Raw genomic sequence first — 20,648 nt, forward strand, 5'->3', positions numbered from 1 at the left:
AAAAAAAGTCTCAGCCTTATTTTAGCACACTGAACATGAAGAAAAGATGACTGTTACTGCAGTTGAAAGGACACGGTCTTGAAGGCACATACTGCAGCCCATCTTTCCCCCGCAATCACAGGGCGCCTCTGTAATTAGACTCTGGACAGCGAGACACTCAGACATCACCAGAAGGGTTAGAAGCAGCAGCACCACACCCTAGCAACTGGGCAGCATTGTTCCAGGACAGCAGCTCAGGCCTTGGGGTTAACCATCAGCCTTCTCCAGTAACAGGCATGCACTACAGACTGCTGCAGCCACAGCTACAGCTGTCTTTTAAAAGGGGCGTGGGGGTGGGTGTCTGGGCCGCTCTCTTAGCAAAGACTAGGAACAAAGCCATGTGGCACTGGAGAAAAGCACCAGGCACGAGCATGTGTTGAGGATTAGCAGTGTGAAAGTCTAATGGTTTTAGCAAATGAAAGGAAGACCCATATTTTATTCCGTGTTCAAATGTACAAACCCTTCCCTCTCAGAAATCGGGCTTCGCCATTTGAGCGTCTTGGCATGACTTTGTGTCCGCGTTGTGTCGACAATTAGGTTACCTACCCTGCATAATTTTGGGGGGTTAAAATGTGCACAAGCAATTTTTTTTCATTCGAAGTTTAAGGAAATTTTAAGATTTTTTGCGTTTAAGTGAAAACTTTTATTGTCATGCTGATTTGTTTACACTTGAGCATTTCCTTCAGGAAAGAGCTCTACGGACCTACAGCAGATGCACAATCTGTCAAACACACATTCCAAACAACCACCTTTAAAACGGTTAACAAAATAGAGACAGCCTTGCTGAAAAACTGTACAACATGTTGTTTAAAAGTATGAACCGAAGCCTGTAATACTTCTATTCATTCATTTTTTGGTGCATGCTGGTTCTATTTCTAAATGATTTCTTTATTTCATTCATTTTTAAGATAAACTTAGATCCATCATCTGTGTGTGGAGGTAATGAGCGAGGCTGTTTATGATTGTATGTTCATCAACTCAATATTTTTTATTCCTTGTCCCACAAACTAATCAGGAACAAATGACAAACATGAGCAGGGAAAACCCTTCAGTCCATTATCAGAAAACCACTTAATCCCAAGCCTTCTCTTGCAGCTTAGGGAGTTCAGGGCGAGTCTATGCTCTTCACGGGACGCCAGTCCATCACAGTGGACCTTTTCGAGACGCCAGTTGTCTTTGGCTGTGCGAGGAAACTGAGCACCTGGAGAACACACACAGGGACAGCGCAAGATCTCCACAGAAGTCACGAGGTGACCCGATCAGGAATCGAACCCAGGACCCTGCAGCTGTGAGGCAGCCACACTAACCACTGCTAATAATCCTAAACAACCATTTAAGAAAGGAACCATTAGGATGGAAACAGACTAACTTCCACCATGAATGTGATGCATTTGAGAAGAAACAAAAATCACCCCAAACTGCTAGAAATTAATTTCGATATTCAGTGGCTTCAGCAGAAGACAGACCGGCTGTATGCAGTTTTTCTTTTAATGAACTGAGTAATAAGGATATTTCTGAGTGCCCAATAGTTTGGATGAATCATTTTATGTCTTCCACGAAAAGGTTACTACATATCTCAGTACATTCTCTAACCCTAAAACAAATATAAACCCAGACTAAATCAAAACTTTCGCACACCAACAATCACAAATTACAAGCTGAGAACTTGAAGGCCCGTTTCCTTAGGCAAACAAAGATCTGCCACCAAGTCCTGGTTTCTCTGATTTGTGATTGTCAGGTGGGTTGACGTTTTGACTTAAAATGGACCTTAGATGGAATAAGGTTTGGAATGGAATAAAAGCACACTTCTCTCCTCCTTCCACCACTTTTCATTGAGCCTCATACTTCTACACCCTCTAGGGCCTGGGACACGAAGGGCTGATCCCTCGAACCAGAAGCACTTACCGAAGTCATGGGGGTAGGCTGCATAACTCATGTTTTTTAAAAACACTGAGAAAGGAAAGAGACTGTATTAAATGTATTTCGTGCTATGTTTGGACCTTGTTTCTACTTCATCAATTAGAAAAGGGAAAAAAAGCGTTACACTGTTTTCACATGAGGATATGGTGAAGAATGTTGCTCGGCTGAGCTGGTTTCATTTTTGCAATACCAAGTCTATTGATAAGCTGTGGAAAAAAAAACGTACACTGCATTTTCTCCTTTCGTGTCTCATTTCAGAAAGTTCATCTTATTTATAGACACTTTTGTGAGGTGGCTGTTAAATATTGTCCAGCCATGCAATGTTCTCCAATGGCCCATGGTCTTTCTCTAGTGACCCTGTATTTTTCTAGGGAACAGGGGTTTGAAACAATTACTTTAATATCAGGGGTAGTGCAGGCTATATTGAACATTAGGTTGAGATTGTCTCTCATTCCCACCACAAAAAAAATAAACAGCGGCAAATTACCATATTTGCCCTGAGAAACATCAGCAGAATCACAACCCAAATTAAAAATCACTGAGTCAGCCCTGTGATATACTGCTCTCTTCTTTAAACATATTGCATACCACAAGTGCTACATTTGTATCATGGAATAATTGCTTACACTTATATAGCGCTTTTCTGGACACTCCACTCAAAGCGCTTTACAGGTAATGGGGACTCCCCTCCACCAGCACCACCTGGATGATGCGACGGCAGCCATAGTGCGCCAGAACGCTCCCCACACACCAGCTATCAGTGGGGAGGAGAGCAGAGTAATGAAGCCAATTCATAGAAGGGGATTGTTAGAAGGGCCAATGGGAAATTTGGCCAGGACGCCGGGGTTAGAGAAACGCCCTGGGATTTTTTAATGACCACAGAGAGTCGGGACCTCGGTTTTACGTCTCATCCGAAGGACGGCGCCTGTTTACAGTATAGTGTCCCCGTCACTACACTGGGGCATTAGGACCCACATGAGCAGCAGGGTGAGCGCCCCCTGCTGGCCCCACTAACACCTCTTCCAGCAGCAACTTTAGTTTTTCCCAGGAGGTCTCCCCTCCAGGTACTGACCAGGCTCACATCTGCTGAGCTTCAGTGGGCTGCCAGTTGTGAGTTGCAGGGTGATATGGCTGCTGGCTGGAAGTAAACTACTGAAATAATTCCTACGACTCAGAAGAGTGCTGAGGATGAATGCATGAACCCAAGAAAACGTGTTAATAAAGAGGCACGGTTCAAAAACAAGCAAGGACCTTTCCTTCCTTGTTTAGTTGGCTATCCACTTTCAGCCTGACCCTCCCCAACCCAAAACAAATCCTAGAAAAGAAATAATTCACATAGACTTAATAACACAGGAGGAATGCTGCTAACTACAGCGCATCTGCTGCCCGAGAATGAGGGCAGATTTAACACCAGGGCTTGAAATGTCAAAACACTCAAACATAACGGATAACAAGTAATTGTCAATTGGGGAAAAGCAATTATAGCTTGCAAATAATATATATAATATATATGAAAGGCACTAAGCCCCAGATAAGAATGTAACTTTGAGACTGACTTCAACCCTCGACCTAGACACAATGCTGGCTCCAAACTGTTCAAAAAGTAGGAAGACTCAATAAGCAACAAAAAGAGCATAATGGTGCTTAACTGGTAAATAGATGAATAAATATTGCAAATGAAGAAGTGTCTTATTCACTCCCATCAATCACTGTCATTTCTGTATTTAAAAAAATGTACAATCGTAAAACACTGAGGAACCCCTCCTATGTTTGACTAGCAGTCGCATTGTTGAGTCTTGCTATTTACAGCACGTCTTGGCGTCACACCACCCCAGCTGTTCTCCTCCCCCCCTCCAGGAATCCAGCCCAGCAGGGAGAGCCCACCCCCAAGACAATCAGGAGGTTTTCTTGAGAGATGGTTTTTTTAAAAGAACTTGGTTGAGTATATTTAAGAAAAGAAATATAAAATGATATTTCTTCCTGTTTCATATAAAAGTAGGAAATACATTTGATTTGCAACATACTGAGTGAATTTATTCTCATCAACTTTCAATTTTCCAACTGTCTTCTTCACACACTCGTTGCAGCAGGCAGCATGGCAACGCCTGCTCGCCACGGCTCGGCTTCATTGTGTCCAGCCCACGGGTGTTCGCAACTGAGCCTGAGCGGCAGCTGCATTTTGTTGTTTTTAAGTTACCTGCACAATGAGCCTTCTAGTAAACAACAGGGCTGTCTTGGGCTGAGGCTCCAGAGGGGACACTGTACATTGAACTGTCAGATGACGGTACAAAGAATTTTTATTTTTGTAAGAACTCCAGTCGATGTCACAAAAGCAATGCACTCACACCCCAGCGGAGGCAAAGGTCCTTCATATTAACAACTGTAAGCAAACTGTAGTGACAGAAGGCCTAGGACACAACTTTGTTGTTCTTCTAAGGGAGAGGATGTCTAGGTCCGTGTTACACTGTTGGGCTGACTTTTCAATGCTTTTTAGGATTCTGAACATTTCAATTAGGCCCCCACATAATCCTCTCTGTTAAAAACTACAGAGATTCTGTTCCTTTAGCCTGTCACTGTAGGTCTTCAAGAACTCTCCCAATTCGTGATTTCCTCCTTCCTGATTTCCAGCAGCAAACCTAAGCTGTTTTGTTGTACTGTACTGCAGCTTACAGTTGGTCAATTGAATGGATTTCTGCCTTTCCTATTGCTGATTAGGGGATGGGCAGGGAACAAACCCCCCAGTCTTCTCTACACGCAGCCTGAGAATGTGCGCAGCTTGCTCTGCTAGCCGGTCCTGTTGCTGGAGGTCTGATGAGGGAGTGATGATGGAGGAAGTGGTAGCACCTGCTAATGCCACTCCAATTGCCATGGTGGAGATGAGAGTAACAGATGGTGGGCAGACTGGATGTTTTCATTCCCTCAGTGTTAAGAGATATGTTATTCTATGCCAGAATTGCATCGTCACAGGAAAACAAGAACCCAAATACAAATTCTCACCTGCAGCTCTTTAAGCGGCAGAGCACCAGAATTACAACTGACAGCAGACAAGTCGCAAAAGCTCTGCCTCCATTGTTTATTAAGTTCAATTTGCACAGACCTGAACAGAAAAGCATTAAAGGCTTAAACAGCCTTGAAAAGCAATTTGCAGAAGTTGATTCTGTAAAATGTGTTTCAGTACTCTCTCTTCTAAAATATCAACTGAAACACCAACCTCATAACACAACAGAACTGTAGGATTTTATAAACTGCATGAACTAGCTCACATACGAGTCTGAGAGTTCCCTGTATGATTATCGTGGAATTCATGTGTCCAGTCTTTTTCTTGTAAGTTATGCCTTAGTTCTTAAAAGCCAGGTTCTCCTAGAATACTGTAGCAACACCTCTTTAAACAAAGAAAGCAAAATGAAAAAATCCATCCCAGTTTAATGGGAAGTTTCAGATCTTGAGCTTTTGGTGTCTGACAACACTGTCACAGCACGTCTCCGATTTTAATTGAGTAAAATAATTTCACATCACATTTTGCATACACTCGCTTTTCTCTATAATGCTACAAGTTTAAACGGATTTGTCACTAATCTATTGAGAGTATTTATACTACATAGTCACAATCTATCAACTGCAGCATTAGTTGATGTTTATTATTGAACCTTATTTCAAGTGTTGCCTTAGGTGATCCCAACCCAGCGATTTATTGCAAAATTCAATTCAATTCAATTCAAATTCAAAGGATAACAGGCCTTGTCTTCTAAAGTTTTATGCTTTAAGTGAGTCTGGAGCAGTGGATCCAGTCCTGGTCCTGTAGGAAAACTATGTCTGCTGGTTTGCATTCCAGCTAAGCTCTAAATCGCAAGTGCTAACTGATGACTTAATTGATAGGCTTGCTTGTTTAGTCTTTTATTTAACTGGTTTCATTGGGCAGTCTTGAGTGTCAAAAATAGCTTTCTTCAAGGCTATTGTTTCCGACAACTTCAGCACACAGAACTTTGTGCTGAGTCACCTCCATTTGCTAGCCAGTGTTTATGACGAACAGCTTTTTAAGAGTTTGATCAGCTGATGAACAAACACAGATAAGATGACTTTATTGGCCATACACAATTTCTTGTATTGGGAATTTGATGGGAATCAAACACTCCCTCAATGAGTCCTTCTGTAGTCGTCCAATCGGCCAGATTTCTGGCAGAATGCGTGAATGAAGGCGGATCAGAAACTCATAGATTGGTACAGGTTTGCTGTCAATTTCAAATCCCGAATGATCTTTTAAGAGCTGAAAGCAAATGAGAAAGCTGAAAGCAAATCAGATACAGTTTGTCCCAAACAGAAAACTGAAATCAGGGTGCCTGCAATTAAGAATTTGGCACGACCAAAAAACAGAGGAGACAGTATTCCTCCAGTTCCAAGGTTGGGTATCGTTGCCCTAGATCACTTAATACCTGCAAACATGTTAAACTACCTAAAGCAATCCTTTTTTTTTAATTTGGCTGAAATGTTCAAATCAAGTACTGCATAATCACAAGAAATGCTATATCAGTAAAGAAGACTAGCAGTAGCGCAGTCTCAAAAGCTCTTAGAAAAGTCCACAGTTCAAAAGAAGTCCAAACCGCAGTGGGGCTGAGTATGGAATAGTGTTTAGGGCTCTGGGTTCACAACTGGAAGGTTGTAGTTGTGAATCCCAGGTGCAGCACTGCTATTGTACCCTTCAGCAAAGTACTTCACTCAGATTTGCTTTGGTAAAATGCCCAGCTACATAAACAGGTACAGATGTAAGTCATTTTGGATGAAAACATTAGCCTACATTAGCCAAATTGAGAGATTGGACAGAGGTCTACAGTCCAAATTAATTTTTCACCAGGCACATTGGCTTATTTGGATATGTCAGCTTCCCTGTGACAGTGCAGTGACACCAAGCTCCATCAGGCTCAGGGAGTGTGAATACTCAAAATCAGAGTGTTCATGCACATGACAAAATCAGAGCTGCGTATTCTGTGAGACTACTGCCAATTTACCAGGGCTCAGTCAGGCACCCCCCATAAGAGCAAACTGTCGCAATCGTAACCCCTCCCCTTAACGGCGCTCCGGCTCTTTCTTATTTTGCCAACTACATGCGCCTGCCCCCAATCCTGCCCCTCCTTATCTAAGCCGGGCGCTCTCGCTACTCCGGGCTCTGCATTGGAAGACAGACGCCAGGGGGGCCCGTCTCCCACCAAGTCGCCCCGCGTCCGCAGCTCGAGGGCACAGGCCTCCCATCAGCGTCCTGACCCAGCTGAGCCCCGGCTTCGTCGTTCCGTTTTCATTCCCCGTCCCTGCACCGGATCCCGTGCTGGTTTTTAACTGTGTTTTCTCCCGTCTCGTTTGGATCACCCGGTTTTGGGCTTTTGGACTTCACCCCGGATCTCCCCCCTGGACTCCTTGCACTAGTGCGCCTTGCTCACGCCCCACGAGCGCCAGTTCACCATCGTCGCGCCCCCCTGTCTGTCAGCCTGCCCTGATCCCCGTCGTCCTTTTCCACTTACTATTGTACCGGACTGGCTCCCATTACACACACATTCCACAGAAAAAAGAAATATCGTAATCCATCATTGAGAGAGATAGGGTTTGGTACTAAAGCAACAGAACCGTGGAAGTAGATGTTAATATTTCTCTATTCTTAGAGAAAAATGGACAACCTCACTGAAGGAAAGGGAAAAGATATATGTAAAGAACAAAAAATAGTTTCTGATATAAAAAGAGGGCAAATAAAACACAAAATGAGTTGAATACAGAGCCTGAAAGGGCACACAGTCACACACTATGAGGAAATAATTTGTTATACATCCCAGAAATGGCACAGCAGTGAACAGTTCCAAATGCCAACCATGACACACGACCAGAGCAGATCTGTAACCACTGCTGACAAATTAAGACTCCAGTCCAATGCCTTTATCCTGGTAAGTAAAAGGACAAGCAAGAACACACTGCTGTCAAATCAGAACAACAGAATTATTGAACAGATTTAGATGAGAAATATATTTATACAAAGTAATGTTTCTATTGTTTATAAGAGAATAATTCTTAATAGTTGTTTTTTTAACAGGCAGAAGTGAAGAACACACCACGCAGTTCCAAGAGTATGTCAAACTTACCAAGTGTGTTCAAAAGCCTTAAGACAATAAAATACACGACAGATGGATTGACATGGACAGTCACAGTTCCTGTAGTACAAGTATTTAGATGATCCTTCACACTAAGGTCTACTATGGCTTCCCCCCTGTACAAGTCCTTTCTCTGGCTTTATTAAACATAATTGAAGAAAAACAGATAATGATTCCAAGATATAAATAAGCCATTTGGGTGCATGTTAGAGTGTTTAAATAAATATTATGACTTATTTACTTATGGTTTGCAAAGTTTACATAAATCTGTGCCAAAATATATTGGCAAATTGCTTTGGAAACACATTTACATAGAACAGTTCTCATGTGTGATCCAATTTGTAATTCTTACCTTGTGCAAAATTTACATACGATACTGATCTCCTCAATCCCTTGTCATGAGAAGAATGTTAAGTGAAATGACAAAAGCATGCAAGAGACTCAGGACTGACGCCTGAGTTCCAAATTGTCTTTGCAAACCTCCAAATACAAGGCATCAAACTTCAGTTTTTAAACTGTCCATTTATGAAACAGATTTAATAAGGACTCAAATTCTCCTGCTTCCTCTTTGACCCATTCCAATGAAACTACAGTATGTGGCTAAATTTTACAGCTAATGGACTTTTCATATAAGGTCATTCAAAAAGCCCAAAACTGACTATCGTACAAGGTGTACAGTACCTACAAAACGGACTACGACATCAATTATATATCCAATTATTCCATGAAGAAACAAGAGTAGGGAACATTACGAAAAGTGGTGCTCACCAAGCAATCATTCATCACGTATGTATCTTCAGGACATACTATTCGGAGCAGCTGACCATGAGACCTTTCGTGTGTTCTTGTGAACCCTGGTGAGAGTGGACCGCAGTCACTAAGTTAGCTCTCTATGACTTCCTAAGGGGTCACGACTGCTGCCCAACTTTCCAGGGTCCTTCACAGACAGGGACTGCTAGAGTGGGTCAACCAGTAATGGCATTCTGAGCCTTTTGCAGGCTGAGTTCCATGACCATGGGTTCGAGACTAGGTCATGTCACTAGCCGACTGTGACTGGCACTCCCAAGGCTGTGGCTCACAATTAGCCGAGTGCCACCGAGGGTGGGGTGGGGTAAGATGGTCCTGTCTCGGCCTCAGTGGCACGGTAACCCCTGCAGACGTGCAGGTAAGTGACGCTGTTGGTGAGGAACACACCTCTCCTCCATTTGACACTGAAGTTCATTCCAAACACCTCGGCGTGATCACTTACAGTCATTTTGACTACAAACAACCACAGAGCCGTTGTCTTATCTCATCAAACATTGCAAATCTTGGCGACCTCTTTTCAGTCCGCTCACAGACATTGGCAAACGCAGCCAAGGCAACACATGTTTTAATAAAAATATGTTCCAGAGCATCATCTAGTGCACTGCTTTCTCAAACTCTTCCATCCCTCAGCACTCCTACATAAGTATAAAAATTTGCAGCACACTGACACCCTCCCTAGACATACTGATCCAGTACAAGCTGTGCTTGCCTATCTTGTTTTAACACACACATTTCACTGACTAACTTTTAGTGTTTTAATTTATGTGTTCATTGGTAGCACATCAGCTGTGCTGGCATCTCTTTCCTGGTTAATGAAGTCACCTAGTAGCTGCATATGACATTGTGCAATTCCCATTACACTTACAGTACTTCTTATTTTTACAATGCGCCTGATTATGAGGTGGCTTCGTGAACACAATTACTGTTTTTGCCTCTCTCCACAACTTCCTCCTGTTCAGGAAGTCGATGCTGTAAAGCACTTTCCAATGGCCTTGTCATGGCTCAACAATCTTGTACAGCGAAGGAGAATGATGTCGAAAGCTTACTTTATTTTTAGCGCTGATGAATATTTTATGCCGGAGCACTTCCAACTGCGGAGTGATTTTTCTCCTCAGACGCCGCATTGCCAAGGGTGCCTGCAGGCTTCAAATCTATTGCCGATTAGAAGACAAGCCATCCTTCCCTAAAACAAAGGCGTTTTCATCTGGCTTTGAAAGTGTACTATTCAAAACCACATCAAGCTCTCCTGGCTGCTTTCATCAGCTAATTTGCAAAACAGAAAACACTTGTTGTTAGAGAGCTCACAAAGAGTTTAGATCACGTCTGAGAATAACAATGCAATGCCTCCACTGTGGCACCACACATCACCCTCACCCATTCTTAATTATCTTCCCATTACGCCAACATTAATTCAGTCTTCTTTTGCGCTATGCAAAGATGCTGAACCTTAAACTTGCCTCGTGTGTACTGTACACCGCACAAGGCATGCAGTGAAACTCTCCGGCATGGCCAGTTAGTAAAAAAAAACACTATAATTAGTTTCCCTGAAAGCTTGTAACACCCGCCAGACACCCAGACAGCTCCTGCAGAACTCTGCAGATTACACGGCACATGGGCGATTCCTAGTTTCTCAAGATGAGACTTCTTCACCCACACACAACTTGTTTCCCCCAGCTTCCTTTACCAGTATTTATGTTATTCCTTCATTTAACCAGATGTGTCAGTTGAGAACAACTCCTCCTTTACAAAGAGCCAGAGCGTGTTCGGTTATAGTGCCCTTCTAATCAGAGCGAAAGGTCCGACAGCAGTGTCCCACTCTGGATCAGATCCACGAGCCCCGCTGTCTGCAGTCCAGTGCTCCTGACCGCCACTCCACCCTCTGCTACAGAGGCATCATCGCCTGGCCTCGAATAACACTGCTTCAACGCTGGACTGTACGTTCTGCCGTGGCTGCCGAGCCAGTACAGTTTTGAAATTGATTTTGCAAGCAGGGCAGGTTGTCAGGTCCCACGCGCAGAGACTTGCTGGGCCGTTTGCGAGGGCGCTGTAGGGACTGCAGCTCTCGCACAACAGAGCCATGTAACAGCTCCGCACCAGCAGCAGTCTTTAAGGCCCTCTGCACCAAGCCTGGTCAGCTGCGAACACCCAGCAGACAAGAGCAGTTGAAACGCAGCGACAGTCTTAGCAGGACTCATGCCTTGCCTGTATACAACACAACTACCAGTGCAGGTGTGGGCATTAAATATACTGTACAAACGTCTTTGCTACTCAGTTACACAAACTAAGGGGTTCATGATTATTTCCTAGTTGTGTAATGTAGAATTGCTCGCATTTTGATGTCATTTCGTAGATTTGTCCGGCTATATTAGATACCACGCTTCAGTCAACACAGGCGGAACACAGGCTGATTCTGTCGCCATCACTGTGCACGCTGCTCGTGTCGGCACTGCCCAACAACTACGACAACAAAAAAAACAACTTCCGAGGAGACTTGTCACCGAGAACTGTTTGTTGAGGAGAAGGATCGCAGCACAACAGATCTGTTCACCAGCTTGTGCAGTACAGTGCAGGAAAAAGGAATCACTCATTTCATAATGCAACGTACTCGTATATATGTATATACGAGGGGAAAGAAAACTAATTTCACCTCATCTACAACAACTGATCAAGCTACAAAAGGGACCACTCACAACGCGAAATGTATTATAAGAAAGGGGGAGAAAAGAAAAAGCCCTCTACGTGGGTTAAAAAACAAAAACTTCATCTGTAATGATACAGCGCAATTCGCTCCTACGGTGTTTACCCCCGCCGTCATCTGCCCGATGCGTCCGCCCAGCTACCAGCTCCGCAGAGCCCAATCCCACCCCTGTTTAAATGACCTACAGCTGAAACTACAGCTCTTCGAGGTGTCGCTGGAATGCCTTTTTTCTCCAGCTGCTACATCATCAGGCTGTAGAGTGTCCGGTACTTATTCTACACATCCAACGCATGAGGCACAAACCGGCCCTCTCTCCCCCCCTCCCCCGAACGCTGATGCAGATACGAACCACCGAGCACACTTTCACACCCATGCCCGCCCCGGCCCGCCCCGGCCCCCCCCAGCACACCGAGCACACTTTCACACCCATGCCCGCCCCGGCCCCCCCCCAGCACACCGAGCACACTTTCACACCCATGCCCGCCCCGGCCCCCCCGGCCCCCCCCAGCACACCGAGCACACTTTCACACCCATGCCCGCCCCGGCCCCCCCGGCCCCCCCCAGCACACCGAGCACACTTTCACACCCATGCCCGCCCCGGCCCCCCCCCAGCACACCGAGCACACTTTCACACCCATGCCCGCCCCGGCCCCCCCCCAGCACACCGAGCACACTTTCACACCCATGCCCGCCCCGGCCCCCCCAGCACACCGAGCACACTCTCACACCCATGCCCGCCCCGGCCCCCCCCCAGCACACCGAGCACACTTTCACACCCATGCCCGCCCCGGCCCCCCCAGCACACCGAGCACACTCTCACACCCATGCCCGCCCCGGCCCCCCCAGCACACCGAGCACAATGCCGCTCTCCGTCAACAAAGCGCCACGGTCGCCTGGCGTCCTACAACCTGTCAAGTGAGCGCCTTCAGGTTCTCGCATCGCACATGCAAGCTCCTTCTCCCCGACACAACAAGTGAGCGAAAGGGGTCGCGGGCACGATTTCTCTTTGTCAGAAACGCAGAGAGGATGATTGCATGGGGACACCAGCTACATGCCCCTAAACCAACGTGCACGGGGTTTCAGTTCCATTTTCTTCACCATTAAAGCCCAGCAATGGTGTGAACCGGCGACCAGAGCGCAAAGAATGCGTCATTAGGTCCCGGCGCCGAATCTCATTTCAGCGTCCTCGCCTTTAACGCCAGCGTTTCATTCATTCCCTGCTGCGACTTTCCGTCCAACCTCGAGTCAAGTCCGCCTGAATCACTTATTCGAGCTGCAGACTGCAGAACCCACAGAACAGCGCAGAAGCCCGTGGGCTCGTTTTCACTCTGTAGTTCTCGCAGCAAGGAGGACACTCACAAACAAAAAAAAAAACACGCAGGCTGCGCTTTCACAAAACAGCCGAACACGGCGATCAGAAAACAGAACTCCCCAAGAAATTGTTAAGGAGCGTTTCTTTCAACAATCCCATCACCAGCACTAGTAAAGACACGGCGACGCGACGGTGTTTTTACACCTGGACAAGGAATGTTTCAGCGCTCAGAGAGATGTCACCGGGCTGTGGGCATTCACAGGCACCCAGCCAGACGAACGGGACCGCAGTACCTGCCTGGCGCGCCTGTGCACCGCAGCGCCAGGGCCGGCCGCGGGGGTGCCCGCTGTGCAGTCCCGCGCCGCTCGCCGCTGGGGAGACGCGACAGACACAGAGCCTCCGGTCTCACCTCCGCTCCGGCTGGCCTCCACTCCGGCGCGCGCCCGCCGGCGAGCGAGCGAGCGGCTCCTCTTCGGGCGGCGCGCGCTCCCCGTGCGCTCGCAGAGACGGAGCTCGAGACGTCCGATATAAAATCCCCGGCGCTGTCGATCGTTCGTATATATATAATAAAAAAACGGGTTTGTTAAATTAATCCTCCTCAACAGTTTGCTGCGAGTGTAAAATCCAGAAAACGCCGTTGGTTAATCCCGCTATCCTTCCCTTCTGAGAATAATTTTTTTCTTTAAAAAAAAAAAGAAGCAGGACCCCTCTCGTCTCCTCTCTCGTTCGCCCCGCGCGCGGCTCGGACTGCCAAGATTTTTTTTTTTCCGCCCTGCTAATCAGTGCAGGCGCTCGCGCTCGCGCACGACCACGAGCACGCCGCGCGAGCACGCGGCTACTCCAGGCGAAGACGGGGAGGGGGGGGGCGGTGGCGGAAGGCCGTGCCTGGCGAGCTCGCGTGGGAGGGCGCCGGGAGCGCCCGTGGCTCGGCGTGACGCATCGCGGACCGAAGGAAAAGCCGAAGAGGCGGAAGGGGGCGCCCTCGTGCTTGGGAACCACTGCTGCCCCGCACTTCTGTCGTGAAATCATACCCCCCCCCCCCAGCACAACAAGGCGGCCTTGCGGAAAAGTTGCAAAACTGCTTTACGTTACACGTCGTTTTTCTCCAGTCTGCAATGAGAGGACGAGGAACCTAAAAAAAATATCTCGTGCAGGGCAGTGAGTGGGTTTTGTCCAAGGTAAGGCTGGGATAAATCTTTTGAGTGGGTGTTCGGCAAGACGCCGAATGGAGAAAAATAACCCCTGACGTTAAGAAAGAGGGGGGGTTTCTGAGTGATCGGTAATGTGCGCAATGCAGTACAGTGTGTTACAAATCTACAATCTATATTTGATCATGTATATCATTTCTATATCATTTTTTCCCTGTGATCGTAACGTTAAGTAAAGCTAACAGTTCGTGCAGTGTTTCTTTTGAGGTACGACTCTCTGTAAATACAAGACGGCATGAAAACATTTCGAAATAAAAGACCGTTACTCCGAAAGCATATACTGTATGTGCTGTAGGATATGAAGCGATATAGAACATTACTGTTGTTCGTTGATAAAAAAAAACAGACCTGCCGACCTCGCATCGGTTTGTTTCAGACAAAATTATCTTTTGGTTGTAACCATAAAGCCATAATTGAAGTTCTGTTAAGAAAATTAACTATTCAAAACGTTTTTGAGGCATAAAAATGTATTACAGTGTGAACTCGGTGTATTAGGTTAATGAATCCCAGAATTCTGTTATTCAAGGCTTGCCATGACTTATTTAACAGTAACGTGCACACTGGAGCATTGTATACATAGCACTGAAGTGTATCCAGATGCCACTTGATTTCCCGTTTATCCAGTCATTTGAAAAGTTTTTTTTTTTACATTTAATCTTTTATTACTCCTCTATATCAATTATCAATTGCACCATGTATGGGTGAAATGCATTCCATTTATCTGGAATTGCATTAGTGACCTAGGAGGTCATACAAGCTTTCTAACCAGGGGCTACACATGCATTATTGATATTTGAGAAGCTTCCTAGTAGATTAAAAAATTTAAGAAACTTTCCATAGTGCATTGGCGTCCCTGTAATTTACAGTTTCCCTTACTGATCATTTGTATTTTCTCGATACTTAGGATCCTGTATTTTACAGATGCTTAGCTGTTCCTTAAACTAACCTGTTAATTAAGAATTAAAAACAAAGGCGATTTATTTTAAAAAGCTAAATTTTTCACTACAGATTTTGCAAACCAACTGAAACAACAATGTTAACAAGTATGTTAAAAATAATAGTATTACAGTCATATAATACAAATACCTTGGGGACATAAAACCGAGGTCCTGACTCTCTGTGGTCATTAATAATCCCAGGGTGTTTCTCGAGAAGAGTAGGGATGTTTGGCGTCCTGGCCAAATTTCCCATTGGCCCTTACCAATCATGGCCTCCTAATAATCCCCATCTCTGAACTGGCTTCATCACTCTGCTCTCCTCTTCACTGAGAGCTGGTGTGTGGGGAGTGTGCTGGTGCACTATGGCTGCAATCACATCATCCAGGTGGGGCTGCACACTGGTAGTGGTGGAGGGGATCCCCATTACCTGTAAAGCACTTTGAGTGGAGTGTCCAGAAAAGCACTATGTAAGTTTAAGGAATTATTGTTATGATGTTTCTTGTGACAATATTCAGCAATATTCAATAATGACAATATTCAGCAACTAGTTTATTCTAATCTTAATCTATTGCAACAGAAGTAAATACTTTCACAGTTTATGTACTGAGATAAAGGATGAAACTGCTTCAAAGGATATACTGTACATATCAGAATACGCACACTTTTGGATTGTTGAATTTGGCAGTCCTGACAGAGACAATAGCCTCTAAACGGAACATTAGCACACAAAAAGCCTTAGCTCTTTCATGGATATGTGCTTATAAATGGTTAGTGTGCCACTCAACTCACACCTCTTCAGAAACTGCTCCAGGAGTTTATTTCCAACACTTCCCAATTAAAAAGATGGTAGCTGAAAACAGGAGCACCTTCATGTCTTCAGATGTACATTTCCTTCAGATGCGAGAGGCTGCTTTCTTCCAGATGACTGCAGGAGCACACGTCCCTTGGGGGGGGATGAGTGACTTCAGAAGGGAGAGCTGGCAGATCCCATAATTAGGGATTTTTTTCAAACATTTCACTCCAGGCTGATCCCCTTCTGTCTGGTTCATTAGTAAGCAGAAAAGCTATCACTAATGGCTACAGCTATTTCAATTTTGTGCCGTCATTAATCCTGATTCAAGTACAATACTGTATGACCCCTCTGTTCTTCAGGTCAGTTCAGTCTTAATCGCTCGTCAGATGTAAAGGGAAAAGGAGCCCTACAAATTGTGAACAGACTAGAAGAAGCACTCACACTAAATTAAATGGATGATGCGAACGATGTTAACAGATCCTTCTGTTCTTTTTGTAATGTAACGTGAGCGAATAAACTAGCTATTGTAGAAACATACTAGAATGCTGATACAAACCAGCTTCGGCAGATCCGATGATTTTGCTAACTATTGATGATATTGATGATCTGGTTTCTTACCACACATGCTTGGTCCTTCCCTGGTCTCCTAGGTGGACTGTGTCTCCCTGCCTTGGAGGATGGACCCGGTGGTTCTGAGCTACCAGGACAGTCTGCTGAGACGTTCAGACGTGGCCCTGCTGGAGGGGCCCAACTGGCTGAACGACCAGGTGATCGGCTTCGCCTTCGAGTACTTTGCCACCGAGCGTTTCCGGGACCTGCGGGGGGCGGCCTGCTTCATCAGCCCCGAGGTCACGCAGTTCATCAAGTGCGCCTCCAGCCAGCAGGAGCTGGCGCTGTTCCTGGAGCCCCTCGGGCTGCCGCGGCGCCGCTGGGTCTTCCTCGCCGTCAACGACAACTCCAGCCAGGCGGCCGGGGGCACCCACTGGAGCCTGCTGCTGTACCGCCGCGACTGCGGCCGCTTCGCCCACTACGACTCCCACAGCGGCAGCAACTCCCTGCACGCCCGCCGCATCGCCGCCAAGCTGGAGGCCTTCCTGGGGTCGGCGGCGGGGGTCCCCTTCGCGGAGGAGCCGGCCCCCGCGCAGCAGAACAGCTACGACTGCGGCATGTACGTCATCTGCATGGCCGAGGCCCTGTGCGAGGGCGCCGGCCCTGGGGGCCCCGGGGGCCCCCCCACCCCCCTCGCCCAGCTCGTCACCCCCGCCCACATCACGCGGAAGCGGGCCGAGTGGCGAAGACTGATCGAGAGGCTCGCCAAGGAGTGACCGGTCCCCCTGCTTCCGCCCCTCCGGACCGCTAGCATGAGCTTTTGTTTACCGGGGGCCTCAAGGCTGCTAACGAGAATCGCATTCAATACGCAGACACATCGGGGACGATTGAGCAAACCGTTTTTCCTGCTGGGCATGGACACAAAGGCAGAGAGAGAGGACAGTTAGCGGTGGCCCTTGCTGGACTCAGAAGGTTTGCTCGAGTCTCTTACACTCGAGGTGCCATACGGACCCTTAATCGTTGCCCCGCTGTGAGGGGCAGAGTGTTGAGCAGCACACGAAGAAGTGTGTTTTCAGCTCCTGGGCCTTCACGTGCCAGGGAACCGAGGGTTCCTCAAGGCGTCGTTTTGTGCCAAAGCAAGCAGAGAACATTTAGGAGAGAAAGTGTGCCTCTCGTATTCCTGAATGAAACTATAATTGAATTATGATGCATTATTTTTGCGCAATTGAATAATGTCTTGGCTTAGCTAGCTCTTCTTTGCTATGTTTGTGGCACAGCCTTTCCTTTAGGATCTGGGGCCTGGGTTTTCCAGGGAGAGTGTGAAGTGTAGAAGAGGCAGGGAATCGCAGCGCATCACACTGGTGTGTCCACATGGGTCGAGATCTCTGCATTTCCTGTACCTTCATCTGTATCATATTTCGACCACTGAGATGCTATTGCAAAGATTAAACCACTCAGCTTTCCTTTTGGTCATAAACAAAAGCACTGCAGTCCACTGCGGAGAACAGAAAGAAGACAGAAGTGGTGAGGAAAAACTTGAAATCTTAAAGACTGTGAACAGCACTATCCTGTGCTCAGTCCGTTTACTAGTAGACTGATGTTTTTCACATTTATTTGAACATTTTCACTTCATTGTATGTTTACAAGGATTATTACTCAGGGTCACAACTAAGCATTAAACTGACACAGAATGTTTTTTCTATTGAGTATATAAGATGGCCAAAACAGGCTTAATGTGCACAATCTTTGTAAGCATACACATATGGAGCCACAGCTGCATTTGCAGTTTCTTTAGACTCTTTTAAAGGGGTATTTGTGGAAAAATGCATTGCTGTGTAGGAGCACTCCCTCTCTTCTCTTCACACAGTTAAGTGAGGCACTCATGCGTATCTGTGCAGAGAGCAGGAAATCCTACGTAAAAACATTTTTTTTCTTGAGGAAGTGAGATTGAGTTAGCAGGAGAAAAATCGTGATTCCTAATGAGCAAAGGGTGTAATCACACATTATAAACAAACACTGGAGGGTGGAAATATGGCAAAGAAAAGCCACGTTTGTGTGATACAATCAAGAAACACACCCATCTAAATAAGGCCCTTTAAAATTTAGAGGAAAGAACCTTAAAAAGGCCTAGTGTAAAACTAGCAGCTCGTAATAGTAAATTTCCCAGAACAGCACAATTCATGCACAACATTTTGGGAAGCCTTTCAGATGCTATTTTTCTACTACAAGTAGAAAATTGTGATTATAGATTAAACACCAACTGAGACCATAACACTAGGATATGAAGAAGGAACACACTGGTGATTAAAAACTTTTTTGAGGCACATCCACCTACAGATATCATTTGCCATTTCACCTCTGTGTTTATTCCATTAACAAACATATGTTGCCCTGGTGTAGGCTGTTTGGGTTCTAAAAATCTGTGGCTCCAGTCCTGGGTTTGTCTTCCTCTTTTAGAGGAATCCTGGTAAGAATAGTCTTGGAATTAAGGTGGAGAAATCTCCCCAGATTGTTTACTCTCTCCCCAGCTGGCTTGAGCTGGGTTGGATGATATTGCTGCTCATATTTGTGGATCATCTAAAACTTGGGGCCAGATGAAAAACATTTAGAATAATATTCACCCATTGCTCAATTGAATTTGTCAAGAATATTTGCAGAAGAAAAAAAAACTAGTGTGGCTTTCGAATACAAAATCTTTAGGTTTTATAGTTCGGCGTGTGCAAGTTCTACATGACTGACATATTCTGTATTATTAACATCACTAGAGCAGAGGGAAATCCGTTATGGAGATTATATTTCTCTTGGACTAAGCCAGAACTATTTAGCTCAGTCCTGCCTTTCCTAGGTCTGTGCCACAAGATCACAGCTCTGTTAACTTAAAGTTTAACTAGATAAACTAGACAAAGATCAACTAGTTCAAAGATAAATTAAAGTTTCAAACTGTTGCAGATTCTCCAGATGTTTATTTCTTAGAACACTATACTGACGGGCACTCAGAATATTTATTGAAGCTCATTTCAGTTTGGGCTGCCAGACTACTTCCTCTATAAACACAGAGCAGGCAGTGCTAGCTGGCGCACTCTGTGGGGTTAATTCCATCTCTTTTCAGCTGTCTCTCAGATTAAGGCATATCCATTCGGCCGATAAATCACTATTTCCCATCCAGCAAACAACAAACAGGCGAGGGAAAACCAGGTGCATCCAACTCTGTGAACTGGATGTTAACAAGGAAGTCTGAGGCCGTGCTTCATGGTTTCTTCACTGTAGCAGGAGATCACAGTCATGCAGGAAACTAAGCTCTGTGTGCAGGGACTTGTGAGTTGCAGTTTGGTGGAAACTCTAGCTGGAGAATAAACTAAAGGCACTCCATTTCTCATTATTGTACCTAGCCTCCAGTGGTGACATCAGATGAGTTTGTGAAATAAAGATATTTCTTGTATTCTTTAATCCTCTCCGATTGACCATGATTTGCCATTAACTAGACATTGGTTGATGTCTAAGAGTAAATTCATTAAAGGTGAAAGTAACCTGAGGTGCAGCAGGCTATTAATTTGACAGAGAGAGCTTTAACTTCATGAGGAGTTTCTGAGGAAGAATGCTTTGCTTTTAGATATGTTCTTACAGGGAAAAGGAATTTAACAAATGCCTTTACTACTAAAGTATATTGATTGCTAAAATGTAGAGTGTAAACCTCTACACTGTATTTTCTCAGTGTGTAATAAATTGCTTTCAGGCTTGTTTGCAAATGAAGGGTTTCTCTGTATTACTCATAATTCACGATTTAAAAAAATTCCAATAGTCACACAGTTGCACTCATGGAGAGAGAAATAACCCCTTTTAAAGGTGATGTTCCTTAACCACAGGGTCAGAAAATATAAAGATCTACTAATGACATACTCTATCTATCTAAAACTGTAAAGCTAGCTTTTAAACAACATTCTTTCAATAGGGGACATACAAACCTTAAAAATGGTAAATATACCACCTCTTCTGCCCATACTCATTATACAGTATACTGCCTCATGCTTGTCACAAAGCCTAGATCAGATAGCTGGATGCTGTCATTTCACTAGAATGCTTTTATCCCTGGGTAGCTAAATAAGCAGTAACAAGAGATGAGCTGAAGAGTGTCAGAGACGCAGTGTCACTAGGAAAATTAGGCAGCTCCCGAGTGAGTTGCAAGTGAGCCTCCTCAACCCCTGTCTGGGGGGCTGATGTTGGCTCCAGGCGTTCTGTGGGTTTGGTTTAGCCTGCTC

The 20,648-nt window shown here is 45.5% G+C and overlaps 2 protein-coding genes across 9 annotated transcripts in view; one reads left to right on the forward strand and one right to left on the reverse strand.

The window, feature by feature from the left end:
* Window positions 1–13,657, reverse strand: part of LOC148831604 (unconventional myosin-IXAa-like) — a 173,651-nt gene extending 159,994 nt beyond the window's left edge. For 6 of the 8 annotated variants that reach the window (XM_088920366.1, XM_088920362.1, XM_088920365.1 and 3 more), the window contains exon 1: window positions 13,314–13,656. The gene's annotated coding sequence lies outside the window, so the exon portion shown is untranslated. Of the gene's footprint in view, window positions 1–13,197 lie in introns of all 8 variants that reach the window. The other 2 variants (XM_088920364.1, XM_088920367.1) reach the window with 2 other exon arrangements.
* An 84-nt stretch (window positions 13,658–13,741) lies between these two features.
* senp8 (SUMO peptidase family member, NEDD8 specific) lies at window positions 13,742–20,138 on the forward strand. Its single transcript, XM_088922412.1, has 2 exons — window positions 13,742–14,082; window positions 16,494–20,138. Exon 2 carries the CDS (start codon window positions 16,521–16,523, stop codon window positions 17,166–17,168), a length of 648 nt encoding a protein of 215 aa, XP_088778538.1. The 5' UTR covers window positions 13,742–14,082; window positions 16,494–16,520; the 3' UTR covers window positions 17,169–20,138.
* The last annotated feature ends 510 nt before the right edge of the window (window positions 20,139–20,648 follow it).

The sequence above is a fragment of the Atractosteus spatula genome, chromosome 7 (genome assembly GCF_055471065.1).
Source record: "Atractosteus spatula isolate fAtrSpa1 chromosome 7, fAtrSpa1.hap1, whole genome shotgun sequence".
Classification (NCBI taxonomy): domain Eukaryota; kingdom Metazoa; phylum Chordata; class Actinopteri; order Semionotiformes; family Lepisosteidae; genus Atractosteus; species Atractosteus spatula.

Bases quoted from the DNA above. Each gene is read 5' to 3' on its own strand.
- senp8 (XM_088922412.1), top strand. From the start codon at position 16,521: ATGGACCCGGTGGTTCTGAGCTACCAGGACAGTCTGCTGAGACGTTCA.